General features: G+C 52.3%; 3 protein-coding genes across 4 annotated transcripts in view; all 3 read left to right on the top strand.

The window, feature by feature from the left end:
• Window positions 1-1,879: 1,879 nt before the first annotated feature.
• Window positions 1,880-7,076, top strand: LOC104329922 (cytochrome P450 2C5). 2 transcript variants are annotated; one of them, XM_075440905.1, is made up of 9 exons: window positions 1,880-2,219; window positions 2,712-2,874; window positions 3,234-3,383; window positions 4,154-4,314; window positions 4,488-4,664; window positions 4,769-4,901; window positions 5,326-5,513; window positions 6,187-6,328; window positions 6,531-7,076. In XM_075440905.1, exons 1-9 carry the CDS (start codon window positions 2,040-2,042, stop codon window positions 6,722-6,724), a joined length of 1,488 nt encoding a protein of 495 aa, XP_075297020.1. In that variant the 5' UTR covers window positions 1,880-2,039; the 3' UTR covers window positions 6,725-7,076. The 2 variants fall into 2 exon arrangements, with proteins under 2 accessions (XP_075297020.1, XP_075297021.1); XM_075440906.1 differs by lacking the exon at window positions 3,234-3,383.
• Window positions 7,077-8,745: 1,669 nt separating this feature from the next.
• On the top strand, window positions 8,746-22,640 carry LOC104329924 (F-box/WD repeat-containing protein 10-like). Its single transcript, XM_075440717.1, is given in 23 exon segments — window positions 8,746-8,765; window positions 8,858-8,984; window positions 9,242-9,364; window positions 10,117-10,145; window positions 10,231-10,325; window positions 10,486-10,695; window positions 10,796-10,923; window positions 11,819-11,936; window positions 12,709-12,850; window positions 13,508-13,711; window positions 14,733-14,761; window positions 14,764-14,847; window positions 15,390-15,538; window positions 17,001-17,143; window positions 17,866-18,024; window positions 18,897-18,966; window positions 18,969-19,102; window positions 20,084-20,274; window positions 21,481-21,623; window positions 21,668-21,830; window positions 21,833-22,247; window positions 22,292-22,307; window positions 22,593-22,640. Coding segments are annotated over 23 exon segments (2,940 nt in total).
• Window positions 22,641-23,735: 1,095 nt separating this feature from the next.
• GNA13 (G protein subunit alpha 13) overlaps window positions 23,736-24,928 on the top strand; it is a 29,796-nt gene continuing 28,603 nt past the window's right edge. Inside the window, exon 1 of the mRNA XM_075440750.1 lies at window positions 23,736-24,081. Coding sequence (XP_075296865.1) covers window positions 23,799-24,081 — 283 coding nt within the window. The 5' untranslated portion in view covers window positions 23,736-23,798. The remainder of the gene's footprint in view (window positions 24,082-24,928) is intronic.

Consider the following 24,928-nt stretch of genomic DNA (forward strand, 5'->3'; position numbering starts at 1 on the left):
TAATGCTTTTTTTTGTTGCATTACAGACATTCAGCTTTCAAACCACCTGCCGTAGCAATGAGTAAGTGCCGCAGTCCAACGCCATCGGTCTCCAGGCAGGTGGCCACGGGCTCTGCCTGAGCTCGCTCGCAGAAGAGGGAATTTTCCATCCGATTTAAACTTTGCAGCTCAGATTAATGCCCACGTCTTTTTCTTTTCCTGTTGCTCGAGTGATTCCTTTTTATTGTTTGGCTGCCACAGAATAAATGGTGTCGGTCACCGAGAGGCTGTTCACTCCCCTGCCAAAGTCCCAGTCACTACATCACCTCCGCGAGCAAACTTCCGCTCTTGCGGGCACCCAAGCCAAGAATTTAGAGCAATCTGTGAGAAGAGCAGGGACGGAACATGATGGGACAGGGTAAACAAGTGAGTCACCGCAAACTCCTGGTCTCAGCCCCAGCAAGTCTCAGCCATGGGGCTCCTGGCACCGGGCTGTGGGGCTGCCCCTCCAGCCACCAGGACCCTCTCCCCCCAAAACCCCTTTTGCTGAGTGCGTTTGGGGTGCTGGTGGAGCCGCCTCCAGCCCCCAGCAGCCTGGGGAAGGGGGAAAAAAACTGAAATATTGAAATGGAGCAGTCCCAGGGCAGTGGAAGGTTCATTGCCAGTTGTTTTTTGGTGATTTGAGAGAAATTTGTTGTGTACATGTAAGGACTCACACTGTGGCTGAGGATAGCATCGCCCAGCGCCCTGCTGGGATGAGCCCGGCTGGTGGCATCAAGCACCCTTTGCCCGACACCTGCGAACGGCCCCGCTGCGTGGCCAAAAAAGGCTGCAAGCACGGAGGTCCTGGCTGTTTCCATCAGCGCTGCCCAAACGCAGCCCAGGCTCCGCCGTTCGTCCTGCGGCTGGGTGCCGGGGGATGCTGCTGTGCTCTGCTCCGGCTCAGCGTTACATCTCAGGCTCCTCTCGAGGAGCACCACTCAATGCCCTCTGCTGAGAATCTCCGTCCACTGCAGGGACTAGCATGAAATCAGACCTCTCTCTTTTCCTCCAGCCCTGTCCTCCAGGAGAATCCCCACCCTTTGCTGGGAGCCGGCTTGTAACCAGCTTGCTCGGCCAAGGGCTGTGAGTGCTCTCGACCAGAGGGGTGGCAGCTGAGCCAGTGCCAGATGTGCTCGTGTGCAGCCAGATGTGCTGGTGTGCAGAGCGAGATGCTCAAAAGCATCGGAGGAACCCTGAAGAGCCTGGAGAAGCCCAGGGAAGAGTTAACCCCATGTCTGCAACAACTGCAATAACTTGGGTTGATGTTCATCCAAAATCCAAGTGGAACCCTAAAATCTTTCAGAACAAAAATGTTGTTTTTCCCATTTTCCATCTGAACCATAGAATCATAGAATCATTAAGGTTGGAAAAGACCTCTAATATCACCAAGTCCAACCGTCAACCCATCACCACCTACTAAACCATGTCCTGCAGTGCCATATCTACACGTTTTTTGAACACCTCCAGGGATAAGAAAGAAGTTTGGTGGAAAATTGTCACCTAACCTAAAACTCACCCTGTCCAGCTGCATGTGCCCTGCTCCTGGGCTTCCCTGGTTTCCGTTTACTGGTAAGCACGGCAGCGATGAAACGAGCAATGGCCTGGTGGTGACAGGCAAGGTTTTGCCAGGATGGTGACATCTCCGACACGCCACCGAAAGGGAGCACCGAGCAACAAGTGATCCAGCACCGCAGGAACATGCAGGGCATGCCTGCAGGGTGTTGCAACGCTTCCAGCACCCCATGTCAGACCTTTGAGACCTGCGTTACGACATGGTGGGGGCAGATATGTGCTTGACCGGGAGAAACCAGCGTTTCTGTGTCAATGACCCCCCGGGGAGTGGTGGGAGGATGCGCAGGAGGTGACCCCGGGGATGTGGGAAGCGCTGCACCTATATGAAACGCAAGGAAGGACAGAGGCAGCAGGTTTCGGCTCCTCTGCTCGCTGCTCAGCTGTGATTTTCTCGCTGGAGGGGGAATTTCTTTATTGTTTTCCCTGCTCAGCAGAACAGGGTGAGAATGGATGTCGGATTGACTGGAGTGCTTACTACCCTCCTCCTCCTCCTCTCCGTCCTGTGGTTCCTGGCCTGGAGAAACGATAAGAAGAGAAGCCAGCTGCCTCCGGGACCAGCCCCGTGGCCCGTTCTGGGCAACTTATGGCAAAAGGACATCTTGCCCCTCTACAGGACCTATGAGAAGGTAAGAGAGGAGCTGGCAGTGCTGTACCTGCTCCCAGTCCCAGCAGGGCAGCCAGAGAAAGTATGAATGTCCTGTGCCAAAATGAAGGGGGAATCATGCAGATGATTCTTCTCCCACCTTTCTTTTCTCTCTTTCCCACCCTCCTCTCCTGCTCTGCCAGAATTACCTAAATCCCTGCTACTGGGAGCATAATCAGTAGTGTTATTGCAGTCTTTCTCCTCCTGTAAGGGACCCATGGTGCTGGCACTAACATCCATCCAGAGCTACTTTCCAGAGATGGTGTTTTGAACCCCCAGAGTGGCACTGGGACCAGAACCCCCAGAGGGACAGGGCTGGGGTGGGAGCGGGGCGAAGACGCGGGCTGCAAGTGAGGCGCTTCCCCTCCCTGCCCATGCACTCATCAGCAATGTGGCCACGGGACCTAATCTGAAATTAAATGAGCGGCTTGGGTGCGGGACCCTCAATCACCGCAGCCTTCCCGTCCTCCCCCAGCTCAGCAGCACGTACGGCCCCGTCTTCACCGTCTGGCTGGGGCTGAAGCCGGCGGTGGTGCTCTGCGGGTACGAGGTGGTGAAGGATGCTCTGCTGGGCCACTACGAGGAGTTTGGAGGGAGACCTGAAATACCCCTCCTGATGCAGCTATCGAAAGACTACGGTAGGTGTCTGGGTTTCTTCTAGGCACTTTGTTGCTCTTTGGGTGAGCAGAAAGTCCTTGACTGCACCTGGCCATGCTCAAGTCTAGTGAAGGACTTGACGCCCCAAGACCTCAAATACTGGTTTCCCACTCTGCATGTCCCTCCATCTATTAATCTTCCTGTCCAAGGACAACATTAATTCCAGTTAGCCAGCTCCAGCTTTGTTCTGAGTTTCTGTAGATATCCTCAGCCTGTTAAGGATGCTGTGCACACACCAGGGTTGTCTTCTGCTCCTCAGCCGGGCTCAGAGCAGGGTGTCTCATTTCTGAGGAGGAGTGGTGGGGCAGGCAGGTGAATGGTCTCCACTGCTTCCCTCCAGGTTTTGTCTCCCATGACGAGGAGAAGTGGCGGGAGCTACGGAGGTTCACGCTCAGCACCCTGCGGGACTTCGGGATGGGCAAGAGCTCCATGTCGTGGCGAGTGCAGCAGGAGGCCCAGCACCTGGTGGACCTGCTGGCAAAACTCAGAGGTGACATGGGTCCTGTCCATCCTCCCCAGGACAGGTGGAGGACACGCAACAGTCTCATGGGACATTTGTGATCCCCAGAGCTGTTTGCAACGGCTGGTGTGGATGATCCTTGTAGAGAGAGGGCTTAGACCCAGCCCCATCCCACCCAGAGAGGGTAGAAGGGATGTGGTATGGTCATGGCTTAAAGGCCAGGGTGGAAGATCCTGCTCCTGAATTGGTGCACGGGGTGGGGGACCACCCAGGAACATTTCATGTCTAAAGAACAGAAATAGGAAACCAAACTGCATGGCATTGAGAATGCACAGATTGGATACCACCCTGGTGACAGGGAGGTTATCAGGGTGATGTCCTCCCGGTCCAGCAAAACAGAGCTGCTACCAGTGCCACCACCTCTTCTGGGGCTTCCTGAATATAACAGATGGAGGCTCAGTTGTACGCTGGCCTCTCTGCTGCTGATGCGCGGTGCTGGCGAGGGGCTTGTCACCGCAGGGAGATGCTCTGCAGCCCCCCCAGATCCCCAGGGCACATCAGTAGGAGCCCAGAGCACCTGGAGGGGCCTCTGCTTTCCTCAGTCCCCAACACTGCAGACAGGTTTAGGAACAGGGAGGTAGATTTAGGAGCCCACAGCTTTTTGCTTTGGCTGTTAGACGAGGCAGATCCAACCAGGGCTCAGAGCTCAAAGGAAGGGGCAAGCAGGGTGTTTTCTGCGTTGAAGCAGATAACTAACTGTTGACCTTTTGATGCCTTTTTTGCCTCTTCTGTGGCTGCAGGAAATGCCTTCGAGCCAATGACAATGTTCAGACATGCAGCTGCGAACGTGATCTGCTCCGTTGTCTTCGGAAGCCGTTACAGCTACAGCGACAAAGCCTTTCTGGAGCTACTGAACATGATCGGGAATTACATCAGCTTCTTCCTCTCCCCCATCGCCATGGTAGGCATCCTTGTTGTGCTTAGTGCCCTTGTGTCTGACATGCTCAGGCAGTCAAGAGATGCTCCTTGGCTTTGGGTCACTCCTTGTCTTTGGTGGGACAGCATGGCTTTGAGGGAAGGTGCAGGAGGCTCCATCCAGGCACCTGAGCCCTCCTGTGCCTCCTCCATCTGCAGGTCTACAACACCTTCCCCAACATCATGCACCACCTCCCAGGGCCACACAAGAAAGCCCTGGATGAGTGTGAGAAGCTGAAGGACTACATCCGAGAAAAAGTGGAGCTTCACAAGCTGACACTGGATCCCAGCTGCCCCCGGGACTACATTGACTGTTTCCTTATGAAAGCAGAGAAGGTAGAGGTGGTGCAAAGCGGGGCAAGGGCTACTGTCCAGACTTGGCTGCAGCCCAGAACACCACTGAGATGATACTGAATCCCCTCCCCACTGCCTCCTTTCAGGAGAAGAGAAGCATATACAGCAATGAAGACTTGGTCATGTCAGTATTCGACCTCTTTGGTGCCGGGACAGTGACCACTAGCAATAGCCTGGTCTTCTTCCTCTTGATCCTGGCAAAATACCCCCATATTCAAGGTAAGGGCAGCAAAATGTGACTGCTCCCTGCGCCTGAGGAGGTCACGGTGCAGCAAAGGTGCTGATAGAGAGCCCCAGCCCTGGGAGGGTCCCATTTGGGGGGAGACCAACATCCTCCTGCATGGGTCACCCAACGGTGAGAGCCATCAGACACAGATACACACAGGCCAGAGGGATCTGGGTACCTGCTCCCTTCTCCCCATCCCTGCCTGTGCGGATGTCCCCAGACTGGCCCATGACACATGCCTTGAACCTGCCTGATCTAAGGATGCGGACAGAGGCCCTACTTCTGCTCTCTACGAGGGGTTATGCCGGGTTGCTCCCTCTCTGCTAGGTCATCCTTTGGCGCTAGGATAGGTGCCCATGGAGGGCAGTGGGAAATCACAGGGGAAGCACCACAGCTCCACGCCTGCCTCTTCCCCAGCCAAGGTCCAAGAGGAGATCGATGCGGTGGTGGGTCCTGGCCGTGTTCCCAGCACAGAGGATAAGCTGAGGATGCCGTACACCAACGCGGTGATCCATGAGATGCAGCGCTTCCACAAGTCCCGCACCGAGAACTTCCCACGGATGACGACGCAGGACGTCGTGTTCAGGGGCCACACCATCCCCAAGGTGATGTCATCGCCCTGGACTCTCTGTGTCCCCAAGGGGAGGGGTGGCAGCAGGGCTTGAATGAGATTCTCCTTCGCCCCTGGACTGTTCGCCCTCCCATGAGGGTCCCGGGTCTTTCCCAGTCCTCGGTGTGGGGAGATGGAGATAATCTTTTCAAGGAGGAGTGGAGGGAGGTGAACGCTGCTGCCAGTTCTGTCCACACCAGTGTCCCTTGCCTGTCCTGGAAACAACTCATCCCACCAAGGAGATCTGCAGGGTTGCTGGGGCTGGGAGCCTGAGCATGCTCCGGCATGGGGCCCAGTCAGCCCCCACCTCCTCGGCATATCCCCAGTCCGGGTTTGACTGCAAGCGCCTTGTACGACACCCACCTTGCAGGAACACCTCCATCCTCTGGACTCTGTGCATGAGAGGGGCCTTAACATAAATCAGTGGGAATAACTCCATGATTTCTGTCTCATGAGCTGCACAGAGACCATGGGGAGCGCAGAACCAGCCCCACATTAGTTGTCCTTGCTGGGAACAGAGCCGTCGCTCCGGGCTACCACAGGCATCGGGGTGTGCACCCAGCCTCCCCCCGTGCCCCCCAGATGCTCCTCATGTGCTCATTCAGCTCAGCAGAGCCCTACGCCGCGGGTCTGATGTCTCTCCTTGCTCGCCCATCCCTCTCCCGCAGGGCACAGCTGTTATTCCGGTATATTCTTCCGTCCATATGGATCCAACCCAGTGGGAGAACCCCAAAGAAGTCGACCCAGGCCACTTCTTGGATGGGAAGGGCGAGTTCAGGAAGCGCGACGCCTTCATGCCTTTCTCGGCAGGTCAGTGCTCAGCCCTGCACCCTGCCCTGGCCAGCACCCTGCCTGCCACGGCTCCGCTCCGGGACCGCCAGCAGGAATATTGGTCGGCACCAAGCTATACCCTTAATGCGAGCTTTCTCGCTACCCTTTCCTGCTCTTTTGTCCTCAAGAGCTGGATGAAGCCACCAGCCCAGTTCTCACCCTCCCCTCTCTGTCTCCCCAGGGAAGCGGGTGTGCCCAGGAGAGGCACTGGCCCGCATTGAGCTCTTCCTCTTCCTCACCACGCTGCTGCAGAACTTCACCTTCCAGCTCGCCGTTGAGCACGAGGAGATGGATTTATTCTCTCTATGGCTCAAGATAGAGAGGAAGGTGATACCGGGCAAGTTCTTCGCTATTCAGCGCCCGGTGTCCGCTTGAGCAGAGGGCAGCGGGGAGAAGGAAGGGGTCTTCCAGGCAGCTTCTCTTCTGCTGAAGCCACAGCAAGCCATGCAACCATGAGCACTACAGCAGCAGCCACCAAGCAGACTGGTCGCTTTGAGCTTCTCCTGAGACTTCTGCCAGGCATCTCTGCCACCAGCTCCGTGGGCATCCTGGCTCCCAACCCTACCCCTCCACGTCCCAGCACCATGAGGAAGACAGCACTGGTTTTCCTCTCCCCGTGTCTGGTTGAACCTCTAGCCCCTTGCGGCAGGGCTGTCTGCGGCTCCCCAGCTCAGCTGGGCGCTCCCTCATTTTGGTGCTTCTGCAATAAAAATAACCATCACTGCTGGGTGTTGGTGTTTATCAGGACACTCGCGGTGCCTCTGGAGGTAAGGGTGGTGATGCTCAGGCTTCCCTGCCCTTCACAGGCAGCGTGTGAGCTGGCCAGGGCAACCAAGGTGACCAGCACCTGATAGTTCTCCTCCCCTGCTTTGCCCCCTCTCTGCACCCACCGGCTTTACCCAACGCCCACGACGCTGGAAATCACCCTCACTCCGCAGCCCGCCGCGCAGGGCTGACACCCTTGTCAACGCCTTTCAGACCGTCACGCTAAAAAACGACGCGCGGGGGGAAACGTGCTACGGGAGAGGGGTGCCGTGCTTGGGAAGCAAGAAGTGTTTTGCCACCGAAAGTCACTGCTTCCTTCTCAGGGTGCTCAGCATGTCCTCCGTGCTCGCGCCGCCTTAACCGCCCCTGCATGAAGAGGGGTTTCCTTGCTAGCCCCCAGGCACGCTCCAGCCTTTGTTCCAACACTGGGACTTTTAAAAAAAGGATTTTTTCTTTAAATACCTGCACAAGAGAAAAATGACCTGAAGGACCTCAGAGTGCAGCCCAACAGCTGAGATAGCAAGCTGAATTATTTTTTTGAAGTTGGTCCTACCCTCCCACTTACCCCTCCCCGAGCTCCAGCCCTTCTGTGCCGCATCCCAGCCCCTTTCATAGGAAACCTGTGCTCCCTCTCCTGCTGCTGGAGCTCGGGTGGCTCTGCCTGTCCCTGGTGCAGGCAGGACTGCCCACCTGGGGAGCCCTCTCCGTGGGCAGAGCCAGAGGGATGGGTGCTTCCAAGAAAGCAATAAATTCCTTGGGTGCATAAGGTTCATTTGAAGGTTAAAGCCGGGGAGGCACATCGGCTAATCCAAACTGAATGTTTTCCTGTCTCGGTTCATCCTGGGATGAACACAACCTCACAGAATCACAGAACGGTGGGGGTTGGAAGGGACCTCTGTGGGTCACCCAGCCCAACCCCCTGCCCAAGCAGGGTCACCCAGAGCAGGCTGCACAGCACCGCGTCCAGGCGGGTCTGGAATATCTCCAGAGAAGGAGACTCCACAATCTCCCTGGGCAGCCTGGGCCAGGGCTCCATCACCCGTGACCAGGGTGGGTGGCTGTTGACAGAGCCCTTGCCCACGGGGCCGGCCGTGGAGGGGAACAGCACGCAGCCCTTGCTGGTGTTCTTGTCGGGGGAATGAGCTTTTCCTTGCAGGGTGTGGATGATCAGCTGTTTGTGAGCATATCTCGTGTCCCTCGGGGAATCATGGAAATGATTAGAATCAGATGCAGGGTCCTGCAGCCATCCCAGGGCTGCCTTGGATCTCGCTCCGGTCGTGCTCCGGGTCAGCGCGCTGTCGGGAGGTGCCCAGGCTGGGTCAGAGCTACACCGAGGGAACAAGCGCTGCGGTCCAGGGGTGATGCGAAGGTGGAGATAACATTACCCAGGTTCCCTTCTGTCATCTGCAGCGCTCCTGATGCTGCTGCTCTGGCTGTTCCCCTCTCTAGCAGGTATTTTACTGCATGTGGCTAAATTCCCCATGCAGGCAGTGTGAAGGGTAACTGCTGAAAGAAACCATCCAGCCAACATCACTCTTAATTGTAGCTTTATTTGCCTTGTGCTGTTAACCTTCTGGGTAATACTGCAAATCTGGTATCGTTTGGGTCTCTGATCCTTCCAGCTGTAGGAAATGAGTGGGCAAAGCCAAGGGTGAGCACAGGTTGTGGAGGGGATGGGGTGTTCCTGGCAGCAGGAGACGGGGCTGGGTGGGACTCGGACTCAGCAGCGTTATCCTGGCCCAGCATCAGCCTCCCAGGGCCAGCCCTGCCCCAGTGCCAGCCAGCACCAGTGTGCAGCCACCCTGTAAATGAGGGGATCGTTAAAGGGAAGAGGAATAGAGCTTATAAGGGCTCTACAGCTGACAACAACGTAATGAAAAAATCTTCCTCGTGAAGTCTTCTGAGTGACACGTCTCGGGAGGGGTGGCTGGGAATGTTCTAAGTAATGAAAACCACACTAAAGAAAGTGCTGAAGGGACTAATTCTGCATAGCTAGAAGGGGTAGAATAAATAATAGAGCATAATTTATTTGTTAGATACTTAATACATTATTCTAACATCTGCAACCCTCTAATTCAGCTCTGAGATGCCTACTGTGAGGTTTGACTCTTTGCTTAATTCTGCCAGAGGAAGCAGTGGATAGATCATCTGCTGAATCCCGAAGTGGCTTCAAGCAAGGCAGCTGTCCTCAGCCCAGTGCCCAGACTGGATTTCCGCTATGGTCTGCTCGCAATTCTGCAGCTCTACAGAGCAAAACCTCATCTGCAAGAACTGGCCAGCTTAGGATGATGGGCACCACTGCCTGAATATTTAATACTGGGGGGGAGTGGGGGGCAATCTACGGTGTTTCGTAACAGGACGCTAACTGGCACGGCCTAGGAACAGTTCTATTCTGGGTCATTCTGGAGAAAAGCCTGGCAGACCGTGGCAGTAGTTAGCTGGAACGTTCAAAGCGCCACGCGAGAGGAGGCGATGCCATTGACAGACGCTTGGCTTTGCTCCGAGCCGCTTCCCAAGTCTGAGGCAGTGACAGTGTGCTCTCAGCAAAGAGATGCAGGACGGTGCCTTCCCTGCTGCTGACTGAGGTGGTGTTCTGCCAGGTGTCAGGTCTTCCACCAGCACAACCTGAATTTCAAAACGCAGCGCTGTGGCTGCTGTTGCACCTAAAAGGAAGGAAAGCCTTACACTGGGGGGGGTTGAAGCTTGGCAAAGATGCTAGAGGTGTATGCGGACACCAACAAAAACTACTAACGTGAGCAGGGCATTAGCTGTGTTTATTGTTCCGTTATCTCAGGGACAACAGAGAAATTTGTCCCTCTTTCTTTCCTTCTGCAATGTCATAACCCAAATCATGTTTTCACTGCAGAAAATCTAACGGCTAAAGGAAGAGAAGATTTTCTGCTTGTTTTGAGAAAGAAGTGCTATGTTCTTGGCATGAGGTTGTTTCAGTCTTCCCCTTAGCATCTGGGGCAGTCGCCCTCCCATGCTGGTGACTGCTGTAGGTAGAGGTGGAGGAGGTGAAGCATCTTACGTAAAGCTGTCCCGCTGCACCCCCACCAAGCACACCCAGGGGCTCCCATGGGCCCTCTGATCCCCTGGTTTCTCCCTCTGTGAAGAGCCCTCGCTACCCTTCAGGGCAGTGGGGAGTGGGGAGAGCTGCCTCTCTCTGCCCTCAGACCCCACTGGTGGGACCTGTCCTGCAAGACCATCGGTGTTTTCAGCACTCTCCTCTGAATGCTAGAGTGCCAAAGGGATTAGCAGAAGAGTTGGGTTCAGATCACCCAGCTCTTGCAGTGCATTACCAACAGCACTCTGTTAACAGCCACCAAAGCTCAAGCACTTCTGAGACTGTGAATTCCCCTGTCTTCTAGGTGGTCAACCCCCAGCAATGTGCTGCTGGCCCCAGAACACCGGCTGCCTCATCCAGGAGGGTCCTGATGCCGAGGGCAACTCACCTATCATCTCCTTAACCAGTCAAGATGTCCCCACGGTTCCTGCATCTCTCCAGTCACCCTCTAACACCAGCCAGTGCAAGGACTTCGTTCGCTGCCTGCCGCTTCACCTGTCCATGTACATCCTGGGTAATGCTGCTCGGATTTCCCACGGGTGGTTTCCCCTAAGGGTAACGAGTGGTCTCTGGTGTGGATAGGGGTTAGCCAACCTGTCCCTTTAATTTCTCAGGGTTTTTGGATCAAAAATCTCTCGATGCCTATGCTGCTGTGAGTAGATGCTGGGCTTTTCTGGCCAAAGAAGTCAAGAGAGAATGTGTGTGTCGAAGCAAAGTACAGGAGAAGATCCTATATTTGCAGGTATGATGTCTAGGCCAGGTTAGATGCTCCTACTGTCACAAGTAAGCACAACAGCATAGCTTTTACCGACCTTCAGAGAGCCTGTGACTCTAAAAATGGATCAATATGTTCTTGTAATTGAGAAAGCAGAGTTTGGTCACAAATGCAAATACTGGATTTCCCAGAGCTAGTGGAAATTGGGCAGAGCTACGATGGCTCCATGAGGCAGCTCCAAAACAAGCTTTATTTACTCCACATAGGAAGATGGAAATGCTAGGTTCTTTGCGAGAGGTCAGAGCTGGTGGGTGGGATGCAGTAAAGCAGAACTTCTAAGAAAGGCTTGTCCTGGTCAGTACAGACCTGCCATGCACTGGGCTAAGCGTAAAGGTAAATCCCCAAAGAGACAGTTTTAGGAGTCTTTGCGTGCTTTGATTTGTGAAGAGGGCATAGAGATCTCAGCTCTGTGCTAGCATTCAAAGCAGGGTTCATGGAGGTTTCACACATTAAAAATGAATCTTAAACATCAGTAAAGATGTTTTGAGTAAAAATGAATCTTAAATATCAATAAAGATGTTTTGAGAGCCTCTCATCTCAGCAGGTTTGGATTCTGAATCAACTGAGTCCTCGCTGAAGATGAGATGCACTTTGAAATTTTGCAACTTGTTAAAAGCTTAAGACTAGAGTTTGGAAAAAAAAAAAAAGGCAATTATTTTTCACAAGAAGTTAAATCTTCTACTGACAAAGTGGTAAATGCAAGCCATATCTCTTAAGCAATAACAACCAGCCGGTGCGTACAGCTCAGCTCTGCTTGTAACTTCAGCATCCCATGGAGATGCCGAAGCCCCAGCTCACGAGCAGCATCCTCTGTGCACACGGGCTCTGCAGTGACCGTGTTGCCTCTGCTGCTTTCTTCCAGGGGTTGTGCCCTAGAGGAGTGGTTTCAAACTACGAGACTGTGACAATTCCGCAGTTAAATGAAGAGGGTGATGTCATCGAAGTGACAGGCCATGACTGGGGAAGTAAAACCAAGGTATGTAGGAAGTTGTTTGCCTTCCATAGATTCTGCGTTTCAGTATTGGAATGGCTGTAAACTAAAAAAGGGCAAATTTAGATTGGCTATTAGGAAGAAATTTTTCACCATGAGGGTGGTGAGGCCCTGGCCCAGGTTGCCCAGGGAAGCTGTGGCTGCCCCCTCCCTGGCAGTGTTCACGGCCAGGTTGGATGGAGCTCTGAGCAACTTGGGCTGGTGGAAGATGTTCCTGCTCATGGCAGGGGGGCTGGAACCAGATGAGCTTTAAGGTCCCTTCCAACCCAAACCATTCTACGATTCTATGATTTGGGGAGGAAGGAGGACGTGGTGGTCTTGAAAGACAGGACAGTGAATTCGGAGCTGCTTTGCTCTTCTCCCACTTCTGGCTTGCACCATCGTGAGCAACTTGTAAGGACCCATGCTTGCTCAGCACATTCTCACACAGGAGGGAACCTGCATCACTCAACTCCTGCCTTGTCTTAATGCATCCCCCAGCCACATGCACAGCCTTGAGGCCAGGGATGCTGGCAAGGCCAGGCAGCATCCCAAGGACACGGCCATTTTCCTGCAGGATAAAGGGTGCAGCTGTCAGGTTTTCCATTTTTGCCATGGACATGGCATGGGAACAGCCCTTTTTTCTGCACTAACCAGGAAGTTCCTACACTCTAAGTGTTCCTTACCAACACTTTCTGTCTCTGTTGGCCTCATGACTATAGCGGGGACCAAGCTGATACCTTTCATACGATGGAATAATGCTGCATTCCTCCCTCCCCGAGTCACTTTTCCCTATTTTTCTTTCCATCAGGAAAAGGAAGACAATCTGTTGGCAGCCTATCATGATCTGAAAACAGACACAATCCAGCTGGAAGAGAGAAATGTCTTCTGTGGCTCCTACAACATTCGTGTCCTCATGGATCAGTGAGTAGACTGCCTGGCTGTAGGGCCAGACAGCAGCTTCTGAAAACCTGTCCCATTCCTGTGATCCCTCTGCAAGAATGTGTGGCTGGAGAAGGGGCTCTCAGCGTCAGTGTTAAGAAGTCCTCAGTGTCACATTCAGTTTGTGAAGACACCACGACAAGCTGTTTTTAAAGAGAGCTAAGGGTTAGTGATCCACAGTGTATCCCAAGGGATATGGGGCCGGGAGGAGCCCTCTCCCCTCTCTCAGCTTACCTACAAGATACACGCTTGGGTACGCAGAACTAGGGACCTTGGTTGTGGAGCCCTGCAAAGGATTCGTCTGCTGAAGTGTATTGCCCATCATGTTGCTCAGCGAGGACCGTTAAGCATCAGCAAAATGCCTGTCACAGCCCTAGAATCATAGAATCATAGAATGGTTTGGGTTGGAAGGGACCTTAAAGATCATCTGGTTCCAAGCCCCCTGCCATGAGCAGGGACATCTTCCACCAGCCCAGGGTGCTCAGAGCTCCATCCAACCTGGCCTTGAACACTGCCAGGGAGGGGGCAGCCACAGCTTCCCTGGGCAACCTGGGCCAGTGTTTCACCACCCTCATGGGGAAGCCCCGTTGTACTTTGTTAGCTGGCTAAAACTCATCTCAGTCACTGTTTCTTATCCAGACCAGACCGAAGCAGAACAATCCATTACAGTGGTGGGAACCTGGTAGCCATTGGCTCTGCAGACCGAAAAGTGAGGCTTCTTGGTATGTCAGGAATGAAGGAAGTGCCGCCTCTGCTCTCTGGCCACGCTGGGAGCATCAAGGCACTCTTCCTCCATGAGAAGAAAGGGTTTGTCCTCAGCGCAAGCTTCAATCTCAGCATCAGGTGAGCAGCGCTGGGGCTGTGCTGTGGGATACCCGCCCCATAGTAAACCTAGGACAAATGGAACTTCAATCCTTCCACTTCAAACTTTAGGAATCCTCCTTCCATCGCTTTCATTAGAGTAATGAAGAAAGGACAGTAGATAAGGGTAAACGTCCCCCATTCGCATAGGACAGCTTCTGTTTCCCAGCTTCACCCAGTACTGAATGATAAGATAGGAGAATAGGGATGCACAGGGTTTCCTAAAGTATCTTAAACCACCAGATACGTTTCCCATAGGCACTCGCAGTGAGATTCTGGCTTTGCTGAGGTCAGCATCGAGTTCAGGGAGGCTGGGTTTCTCCGTGCCGTTTTAGCAGGCCTGTTGTGCTAAGCCGGCTCACCGCCCCGGTACCTGCTGCACAGCCGCTCCCACCCAGGCGCTGCACCCTGAAACAAGGGTGGGGGTGCTCAGCTCTCACCTGTATCGCTAAATCCCAGGAGGATCGCGAGGAGGGGCAAAAGGTAAGCAGCAGGGCGTCTGGCTCCGGCAAGGCAATTGCACAACCTCAGCAAAGGCAGCCTCTAACAGAAAGGGAAAGAGAAGAGTTTGCACCGACGCAGGCTCCATCCTCCTGGCTCCAAAAGGGCTGTTTGCTCAAGCGTGGGCTTGAGTTCTCTAGGTAAACTCAACAGAAGTCATCTTGGCACCGGCCAGTACAGAAACAACCTTATCTGGAAAGCTTTACATTTTAAGGTGAATTGAAGGTAACCATGCCAAAGGTGAGATCTAGCCACATGTTTGGAGGCAGAAGAACAAAGTACTAAATGGTCAAAATGTGCTAAATGGTCAAAAATTGGTAAAAATGTAATACTAAGCCTAACTTCATTGTTCCAAATCCTCCAACACCTTAGTGGAATGACTCCTAATTTTAACCTGGTGTGTATGGGAGAAGAACTGGGCCTGTTAAGTAGGAAATAATAAGATGAATAAGCCACCAATTAAGTTAACCACTGTATTCCATTTTTGGTTGGTCCTTCGTAGATGCTGGAATATATACAGTGGTGCTTGTGTGAAAACGGTCACTGTGGGACAGTCACCTGTTTGGATTTACACGAGGAGCAGTTTGTGTCAGGAGGCAGAGATGAGATGGTGAAAGGTGAAAGCCAAGACTAGGAGCTTCCCAGCCAAAGGCAAACAGCGGGAGCAATGGGCAGAGGGCCTGGGAGTTGGGATGTGTGAAACGAATATGAAAGTAAGTCTGTAAATCGGAGAGTGAATTTCAGTGTCTCATATATTTGCCTCCAGAACAGTCTAAGCTGTGGACATATGCACACATAAGGTCTCTGTGTCATTGAATAAATTCTGATTATTCCTGCTTTTATTCAGTTTCAATGGCTTTGTGGCTATAGGGCCAGACCAGCTCTTGGGAAAGTGGTATCAGCTTTCAGTGTTGCCAGAAGTTTCCGTATTACTAGCTTATAGAATAAGGATGAAAAAGATGTGCTATTTTCTGGTCTTTGCATTTAACTTTTTTGCCATGCAATTATACTTTTCAAGTCAGCACCTGGCTCCATGCAGGGCTGCAGTTACAAGGTGTAACTCTAATTCCAATTATATTTTAAAATTTGTGTTGTACTCAGGAAAACTTATCATTGGGGCATAGATATTTATAATATTTCTCCCCTTTGCCCTTAACAGTGTGGAATCTGGAGAGTGGGAAATGTCTGAAGACTCTGAAACACAACAGTGCTGTTTGGGTAGCTAAAATGTATGGCACCCGTGTTGTCAGTGTGTGTGACCGAGGGCTGGTGAAAGTCTGGTGTGCCGATACGGGCACTCTGATCAAAGTAAGTTTCCTCTTAGGTGGATAATTCTGTGCTAAATAGTCAAAAATCTTCTATGCTCATATCATAGTTGATAGTATCAGTTTATCATTCTGGGTTCCCCAGTTCAAGAAGGATGAGGAGCTACTGGAGAGAGTCCAGCGGAGGGCTATGAGGATGAAGAGGGGACTGGAGCATCTCTCCTAGGAGGAAAGGCTGAGGCAGCTGGGCTTGTTCAGCCTGGAGAAGAGAAGGCTGAGAGGGGACCTTAGAAATGCCTCTAAATATCTGCAGGGTGGGTGTCAAGAGGACGGGGCCAGACTCTTTCCAGTGGTGCCCAGCGACAGGACAAGGGGCAACGGGCACAAACTGAAGCAGAGGAAGCTCCAGCTGAACCCGAGGAAGAACTTCTTCCCTCTGAGGGTGACGGAGCCCTGGCCCAGGCTGCCCAGGGAGGCTGTGGAGTCTCCTTCTCTGGAGATATTCCAGACCCGCCTGGACGCGGTGCTGTGCAGCCTGCTCTGGGTGACCCTGCTTGGGCAGGGGGTTGGACTGGGTGACCCACAGAGGTCCCTTCCAACCCCCATCATTCTGTGATCCTGTTATCATAGCTTTTTGCTTTTGCCAAAGGCTTTCTAAAAAAAACAAATCCCCCAAAGAAGTCTAAGCAGATAAAAGAAACTGCAGAATTATTTTTAAGCAGATAATATAAAAACTGATTTGCAAACAACTGAACAATTGTTCTGTATTCACCTAGGGTTTGGTTTGCTTTCCTTAACCCCATTATTACTTGTTCTGTGTAGATGGATTCATCCCTGCTCCTGTGGAAACATTCAGAACCTGGGAATCGGGTGGGAGGGCTTGACTGACAGCTCTCGGTGTTGGAGGTATCATGGGTTAGCCCAAAATATGAAACTTGCTCTCAGAACCAGTTTATAAACTTGAAGCAGCTGGATAGCTGCTCTGCACTGTAAAGACTGAGGCCAGAGTCTGATAATTACCCTAGCAGGCGTCCAGAATTAGTATTAGTCCACATCTGAGAGCAGCAAAGCTCTTTCTACCTGTGGGGAGGAGCTGCAAATGGAGATGCCTCTCCAGTGCAAGATATCCTGGATCCAGCTGAGCTGCATTTGCAATTGCCCCTTCCACTACCGTCAGGGCCGTCCACTCTCTTCTCTCCTGGGTGAACATTCAGTAGATCACAAAGGTCTTGGTACAGTAACATCTATTTAGCACATGTAATAAAGACAGAAAATGGATATTAATTCCATGCTAGCAGCTCGTCATCGGCAACAGGTCCAGAAGATTTCTTGTAAGCGACTATAAAGCTAACACAGTTATCAATAGGGTGTATTGGTATATTATAATAACACCCAATAAACTACAATATAGTATATAAGGCTGATATTGTGAATGCCATAGGATATCTTGGCATATTTCTATCCAGATTGCTGACCAAATTGCACCTATTTCTTTTACTTTGCAGACATTAGAGGGGCACCAAGGCCCAGTTAAGTGCTTGTCCTTTGATCAGTGGCACCTCGTCACAGGAAGCACCGATGCATACGTCCTGGGATGGAGCATGTTGGGAAACCTCAAGAGATGCCTAACAGCTTTCCGCCACCCTAAGTAGGAATCAGATGTGTTTCAAGCTGTACTCAACAGTCTACTAAATCTGTAAAGAAAATGTCTCCCTTGCAGGAACAGAAAATGCCTTAATTATCAGTCCTGGCATTTGAAATATCCTTCAACAATCTTCATCTTACAAACAGTGTCAGGCACTACATGGTCACAACCAGCATTTGTTAGCTAAGACCTATAATGCCCTAAAATGCAAAAATGCAACCGCTTGTTCGCAAACAGGGATGACTTAAGACTGACAGTGCATAGTCCAATATTTCAAGGATCCCAACCTGTATGCAATAGGGTACCACACTGCCTGGTCAAGAATAGACACTGTCTATGTTGGAGGTGGCTGAGTTACTTGCTGAACCCTACGGACTGTGTGTGATGCCATTTTCTAATACTTCAATTGTATATTAGAACTGTGAAAACTGTAGCAGTGTATCGTTTTTGTTTACTTTCCTAGACATAAAATTGAAATTTAAAATGCAGCAGATGGCCATAACCATACTGATTGCTATGAAAATGCACTGGGCTGGTTGGTTTGGACATGACATGATTATGAAGGACTTCACTGTGAGATCTTTTAAATATCTTGATCAGCTCCTCTGTTTAGCCTGTTGATGGAGGCAGACCTTTGCATCTCTTCCAAGACAACATTGTTAGCTGATGGTGTCTCCTTGTGAAAGCATAGTGAATGTACCAACACCTAGGTGTTGTGTTTTCAGGGAAGTTCTGTCTCTGGAGTTCCTCTATCTCCGAGTCGTCAGCAGCTGTGCTGATGGAAAGATTCGTATATTTAACTACTTGACTGGAAGCTGCCTGAAGGTGTTGATGGCCAGCAGCAGAGGGGACCCCATATCTTCTTTCTGTGTTGCAGGAAACAGGTTGGTGATAACAGCTGCCATCAGTCTCTGAACCAAATTAGGTCGATTACATTGTAATTTAAATAATTGTGTATTTTTCCTTTTACTGTCCTTCTCACAAACAAGTTTTGAAGTGCTCTACTGATTATTGACTGCTTTAATCATTTGGTTTTGTTAACAGTGGCTGAAAAGAGCTCTTTCTTAGTCCATTCAGCAATGTACAATTTCATGTTTCTATATAACTTAAGACATAGACCCACTGTAAAGCTGAATTCGGAACCCAAATTTCTTAAGAGGTTGGAGAATCAAGCCAAGGCCTGACAGGACTTCTGGCTGTTCCCTCATCTACTGCTTCTTTATAAAAGCCAATAATGGAAAATCCTTCCAGGTTCATTCACTGCTGTGCCTCTAAACTAAAGATAGTTCCTGGCTTCTGCGTGAGCAATAGCTAAAACACCGGTGTGTTAGCAATGCTGGTTTGGTCACTACTCTAAAACACAGCAATATATGGGCTGCTATGAAGAAAACTCGCTCCAGCCCAACCAGACCTGGTACATCCCTCCAATTTTCCATCCCTCCAAGTTTCTTTTTGCATTGCATTGATCCAGCTCAGTCCACTGTTGGCAATTTTCATCCTGATTATTTTAAAATTAATTCTGCCATGGAGCTGAATGAAAAGAGCCCCACAGAGCTCAGGCAGAGTATGAGTTAAAATGCGCCGCATCGGATTGATAGGACTAATTGCTACTGCTTCCTTAAACAAGTGATGGTTATCTCGGATCTGTTCAAGCGCCCTGGGTTTTGTATTGCTTAGCAGCAAACGGGCCCCTCAGGGAGCAACTGCTGTGTCAGTGATATTTGTGTTCTGAAGGGCTTTCCCTTCCCCTCTCCAGGATGGTGATCAATTCACCGACTAGTCTGCTGCTGTTCCAGTTTGAGGACATCAGGTGGGTCTATACCTTAGATGCTGAGATGCTGACAGAGAGATGGTGGAGAAGAAAAACCAGCCCCGTGGGCCTTGGAGCAGAACACTGCTTCACCTTCGGCGAATGCCACGCTGCAACGCCGGCCACAGGCATCGGCTGGCTCTGGAGACACAAGACGCTGACCTGCTCATGCTGTCCTGGGGGTCCGCTGCCGGTCACCGAGAAGCTGTGGAACAACTCAAAGTATTACGTACAGCTCCTGCAATAGGCTGGCATTTTCTAAAATGAGTTAGAAATGATTTCCAGTACCCACTGCCTTCATCCTAATCAATATACAGAACCTCTGCTTTTTTTTTTAGAGTGCAGTCTGGTAGATGTGCTGTTGGGTTTCAACAGTTCTGTCTTTTTTCTGGGGGCTTTTGTAAAACCTTTGTACCTTTTTAGAAAGGGTTGGTAGAAGTTCAACATATGTGTCAAGACAGGCACTGTCATTTTCCAACTGAGTAATAGGGAAATCAGTAGCATTACTCACATTCTGATGGCTGGCGTGCACGGAAACATGCTGCTGATTCAGTGCTTGAATTATTTATTAGAAAATACTCCAGCAGTCACAGAACACCTGCACTCAGGATCTGCCATCACTGGGAAATGCAATTGCACATAAGCAGGCACCTTTTAAATTGTAACATTGTGATGTTGTTTCTTTCTAAATCAGCAGTTATTTAATACAGTATCACACATCTTCCAGCTCTACAATCAAACTGTCTATTGCAGATAAACTCATGGACTAAGAAAGTTTTAAGGCCATCAGATGCAAACCTCCCTGATGCAGCTCTGCTTGGTAAAAGATGCACAGTTTGTAGAAACAGGAAACAAACAGGGAGTGCAATATATCTTAATTTTAGTGGTTAAAAAAGTATGGGTTGTGTATACATACATAATATTTAAAAAGTCAACATTTGCTGTCATCTTTGAATTCTGTGAGGTTTTCCGCTAATCAAATATCTTTGGATAATTTCTAATACCTAGAGCCTTGAAAGCTGTGATAAGCGGCAAAACAGTAACCAAATCCCATCTGTTATGAAGATTTTATTTAATAAAACAAGAAGCTTAACTCTAGCAAAGTTGAGAGATGACTTTTTCTTCTGTTTTCTAGCTCTCTGCTATGAACTGATGAAATCAGCAGCTTGCTGGCAACAGCAGCCTTTTCTCAAGATCGAAAAGACTTTTCGTATTCAGGCAGCGCAGCAGAAAAAGCCTTTCCTTCCTGGCACCAAACCACCCCATGCCTCTGCCGCAGAAAAGTCAGCGAGAGCCCGTTCAGCAAGAACCCTGGCAGCGACTGGTAAGGACTCTTTGTAGCTAGGTGGGACACAATTCTCTGAACAAGCACACCTAAGGTAACTGCATGGATTAAATGATGGGGCCGCTGCCGAACGAGGCGGGTGTCCTGGTGACGGAGGATGCAGAGAAGGCAGAGTTACTGAACACCTGCTTTGCTTCAGTCTTCAGCGCCAAGGCTGGCCCTCAGGAATCCCAGGCCCTGGAGGTAAGAGAGGAGGTCTGGTGAAAGGATGACCCTCCCTTGGCGGAGTAGGTCTGTGTGAGAGATCATTTAAGCAATCTGGACGCCCACAAATCCATGGGACCCAATGCAATGCGCCCATGAGTGCTGAGGGAGCTGGCAGATGTCATTGCTGAGCTTCTCTCCATCTTTGAAATGTCCTGGAGGACAGGAGAGATGCCCAAGGACTGGAGGAAAGCCAGTGTCACTGCAGTCTTCAAAAAGGGCAAGAAGGAGGACCTAGGGAACTACAGGCTGGTCAGCCTCACCTCTGTCCCTGGAGCTCATTCTGGGTGTCATCATTAAGCAAGTGGAGGATAAAAAGGTTATCAGGAGTAGTCAACATGGATTCACCAAGGGAAAATCATGCTTGACCAATCTGATAACTTTCTATGATGGCATGACTAGCTGGGTAGACGAGGGAAGAGCCGTGGATGTTGTCTACCTCGACCTCAGCAAGGTTTTCGACACTGTCTCCCACAACATCCTCCTAGGGAAGCTCAGGAAGTGTGGGCTGGAGGAGTGCTCAGTGCGGTGGATTGAGAACTGTCTGAATGGCAGAACTCAGAGGGCTGTCATCAGTGGCACCGAGTCTAGTTGGACGCCTGTAACTAGTGGTGTCCCCCAGGGGTCAGTACTGGGCCCAGTCTTGTTTAACTTCTTCATCAATGACCTGGATGAAGAGACAGAGTGTACCCTCTGCAAGTTTGCTGATGCCACAAATCTGGGAGGAGTGGTGGATACACCGGCAGGCTGTGCTGCCATTCAGCGAGACCTGGACAGGCTGGAGAGTTGGGCAGAGAGGAACCTGATGAAATTCAACAGGGGCAAGTGCAGGGTCCTGCACCTGAGAAGGAACAACCCCATGTTGTCATTAATGTGGCAAAGGATGGGCAAACTGAACTGGGCACTATTGGCTTGCCCTGCAGAGAAACCTGGACTGTTTGTATGCTTGTCAGTCCAGCACCTATCCTGGGTCCTACTCAGAGTACTACCCTGCCAACAATGATCACAAAAACTACCCTCGATTTCAACTGTATTTTATTTTTTCAAAACAGATGGCAAATCTGAACGTGGCTCTTCTCGCTACACACCTGCACATCCTGACAGGGCAGAAGCCCCTTTGCTGCGTGAAAAGAGAAGATGTCCAAGTTGTTGAATGTCCCCTGACAAGATCCTCTTAACTGTTGGCAGGCTGCAGAATGCTTGCAAGTCAGCCCCAGTCAGCTCCAGTATGAAGCACACTGCAAAAGTCAGGGAAGCATCGGAACATCAGCAACACCACCCTGGAAAGGTACAAGTACACAAATCCCCTCCGCAACACAAAAAGGATCAGTCCCGCTCCAACGTGTGAGATTGCACAGTGATTCTCTGACTATGCAAAGAATTTCTGCACCCTTTGAAACCAAAACGCTGCAGCTCAAGCTGAAGAACTCTTTGCATGGACCCGCTCTAAATTCCTCCATCCCCGCTCCCTCTGTTGCACATCCCCAGACTTGTTGTTTGCTAGGAGAAAAGAAAGCTCACAGGGGTCATGGTAAAGTTGTTCCGCCCCCTGAAGATGGGGTTCAGCTTATCGAGCCCTTTACAGCTTCTTCGGAATGGATCAAATCGACACGTGTGATGATTGCACAAATGAAAAATCAGAGAATCAGCCCACAGAACATAACCGATGTGTCAGTGAGCAGGTACAGAGACCGCAGCCTCAGTAAGGCTTCTCCGAGCAGCTTTGAAAAGTTGCATCAAGAAGCAAGGTAATGCAAAAGGTTGCTCCATCTTTTTGCCTTTCGTCTTACAGACCACATCTTCACTGGGTATATTCCTGTGTGGGCAGAAGTTGTATCACCTCGCACTATGCTGGTGTGACTGATGGCAAGTCAGTTTTTTGCACAAATGACGAGCAGGATAATGGTGCTCAGGGATGGGTCATGTCAAGAGTGGGGATTTTCAGTCCTTGCTTATTATTTGCTGTAGCCCTTACATGCAGGGTTGCCAACTTTTGGGGAAATTTTACTATTAAGCACTTGAAAATAGTCTTTTTTTAATTTTAACTTAGTAGCGGATAAAAGTTCCACTCGCTTTTCTCTCTGCTTGCATAGAGCCCCCACGTGAGGCCCGCGCCTGGTGTCCGCATCCCCGGAGCATAGGATCATAGAGTGGTTTGGGTTGGAAGGGACCTGAAAGCTCATCTGGTTCCAACCCCGCTGCCATCAGCAGGGACATCTTCCACCAGCCCTGGTTGCTCAGAGCTCCATCCAGCCTGGCCTTGGACACTGCCACGGAGGGGCAGCCACAGCTTCTCTGGGCAACCTGGGCCAGTGTTTCATCAACCTCATGGGGAAGAATTTCTTCCTAATATCCAATCTAAATCTGCCCTCTTTTAGTTTAGAGCCGTTCCCCCTTGTCCTATCCCTGCACCCCCTCGTGAAAAGCCCCTCTCCTTCCTTCCTGTCGGCCCCTCCAGGCACTGGCAGCTGCTCTAAGGCCACCCCGGAGCCTTCTCTTCTCCAGGCTGAGCATCCCCAACCCCCTCAGCCTGTCCTCGGAGGAGAGGTGCTCCAGCCCTCGGATCATCTCCGTGTCCCTCCTCTGGGCCCGCTCCAACACATCCCTGTCCTCCTGATGTTGGGGGCTCCAGAGCTCGATGCAGGACTCCAGGTGGGGTCTGACGAGAGCGGAGTAAAGGGGCAGAACCCCCTCCCTCGCCCTGCTGGCCACGCTGCTCTGGATGCAGCCCAGGGTACGGTTGGGAAGCTCTTCTCAGAGGAGCGAAGGGGAAGGACGTGCCAAGCTGTTCAAGGCGTTCGAACGAAACTGTTCTTTTTGTACCGAGAACAAAAAGCGCTTAGCTGGCAAGCTTCATCCTGCCCGCTGACCGGGGGCTGACCTCCCCCGGCGGGGGCCATGCCAGAGGTGGTGCCGGAGCCTGGGCCTCCTTTTTCCCCTCACACGACCCCGCGCTTCGCCTCGGCGATACCGGAGGGGGCAGCAGCCGCCCCCGCCCGCCACTTCCTCTAAGGCGCCGCGAGCGGGCGGAGCTCCCGCCAAAGGCGGTGAGGAGCCCGCTGTCACGTGATGCCGCCCGGCCGGGGGGGGGGGGGGGGGGGACACGGGACGGGACGGGCGCCTCACGTGACACGGGCGGTGGCGCCCCGCGGTCACGTGAGCGGGCGTGTGAGGCGGGAGGGGGGCCCGTGTCACATGGCAGGGTGGGGCGGGGCGCCGGGCGCGCATGCGCGGGCAGAGAGCGGGCTGGTGCGGGCCGGGCCGGGCGGCCGCTCCCCTCGCTGGCAGTGCTCGCTAAGATGGCGGACTTCCTGCCGTCGCGCTCCGTGCTGTCGGGCTGCTTCCCCGGCTGCCTGCTCACCAGCGGCGAGGCCGAGCAGCAGCGCAAGTCCAAGGAGATCGACAAGTGCCTCAACCGCGAGAAGACGTACGTGAAGCGCCTCGTCAAGATCCTGCTGCTGGGAGCGGGCGAGAGCGGCAAGTCCACCTTCCTCAAGCAGATGCGGATCATCCACGGGCAGGACTGGGACCGGGCGGCCCGCGAGGAGTTCCGCGCCACCATCTACAGCAACGTGATCAAGGGTGGGTGAGCGGCGGCGGGGCTGGGCCCGCGGGGCACCGGGCCGGCGGCCTGAGGGAGCCCGGCCGGGGGGAGGGGGGGGGGGTGACGCCCTCAGGCGCGGGGTCCCTCGGCCCGGTGGGAGCCGCGGGGTCTCGGCCTCCTCCCTCACGATCGGCGCTTTCGGTTCGGCCGCCTCACGCCTTCCTCCCGCCGAGGACGAGCGGCCTCAGCGCTACCGGCGTCAGCGGCCCCCACGCCTTCCTCCGTGTCCCCCCCCGCCGTGCGGGCCGGCCCCGGCGTTGGGCGCTGGCCCGGGCGCGGCCCGCCGTGCTGCGGAGGGCGGGAGCAGCGGGCTGAGCCCGTCACGTCCCGGGCTTTGCCCTGTCCCGGTACCGCGATCGCAGTAGCGGATTGGGGGGGGGGGGGGGTTGTTGCACCTGAGGGTGCGGGAGGATGAGACCCGTCCCCTGCTCGAGGAGGAAGCGCTCCCCGCATTTCGCTCCGGTGGAAGAAGCGTTGCCATCGTGTTGGAAACGGGGCTGACGCATCAGTTAACAGAAACCCGCACTCCGAGCCGCTGCTCATAGAGGCGCTGCCAAAACCTCCGCGCGCGGTTTGGGAGCGGGCTCTTGATTTCGCTGCTGTCATCCTGACTTAATTGGTCATCCTCTGCTTACCTGCCTTCTCTCTTATCTAAATCACTCATCAGATTTTACGGTTTGGGCTGTGTAATAGTTGGACAAAGTCTTAGCGAAGTTTCTCAAAACAGCAAAGCGTTGTCAGACCTCAGCCCCCCTCAAGAGCGGGGCCGAGGTCCAGTGGCTCTTAAAGAGAGTTGTTTGACAAAGCTGTTTACGAACCAAGCCT

Source organism: Opisthocomus hoazin, chromosome 21 (genome assembly GCF_030867145.1).
Source record: "Opisthocomus hoazin isolate bOpiHoa1 chromosome 21, bOpiHoa1.hap1, whole genome shotgun sequence".
Taxonomy (NCBI): Eukaryota; Metazoa; Chordata; class Aves; order Opisthocomiformes; family Opisthocomidae; genus Opisthocomus; species Opisthocomus hoazin.

Excerpts from the sequence above, each read along its gene's own strand:
- LOC104329922 (XM_075440905.1), top strand. The coding sequence starts at position 2,040 with ATGGATGTCGGATTGACTGGAGTGCTTACTACCCTCCTCCTCCTCCTC. Across the intron at positions 3,384-4,153 it reads CCTGCTGGCAAAACTCAGAG|GAAATGCCTTCGAGCCAATG; the intron begins GTGACATGGGTC and ends CTGTGGCTGCAG. Across the intron at positions 4,902-5,325 it reads AAAATACCCCCATATTCAAG|CCAAGGTCCAAGAGGAGATC; the intron begins GTAAGGGCAGCA and ends CCTCTTCCCCAG.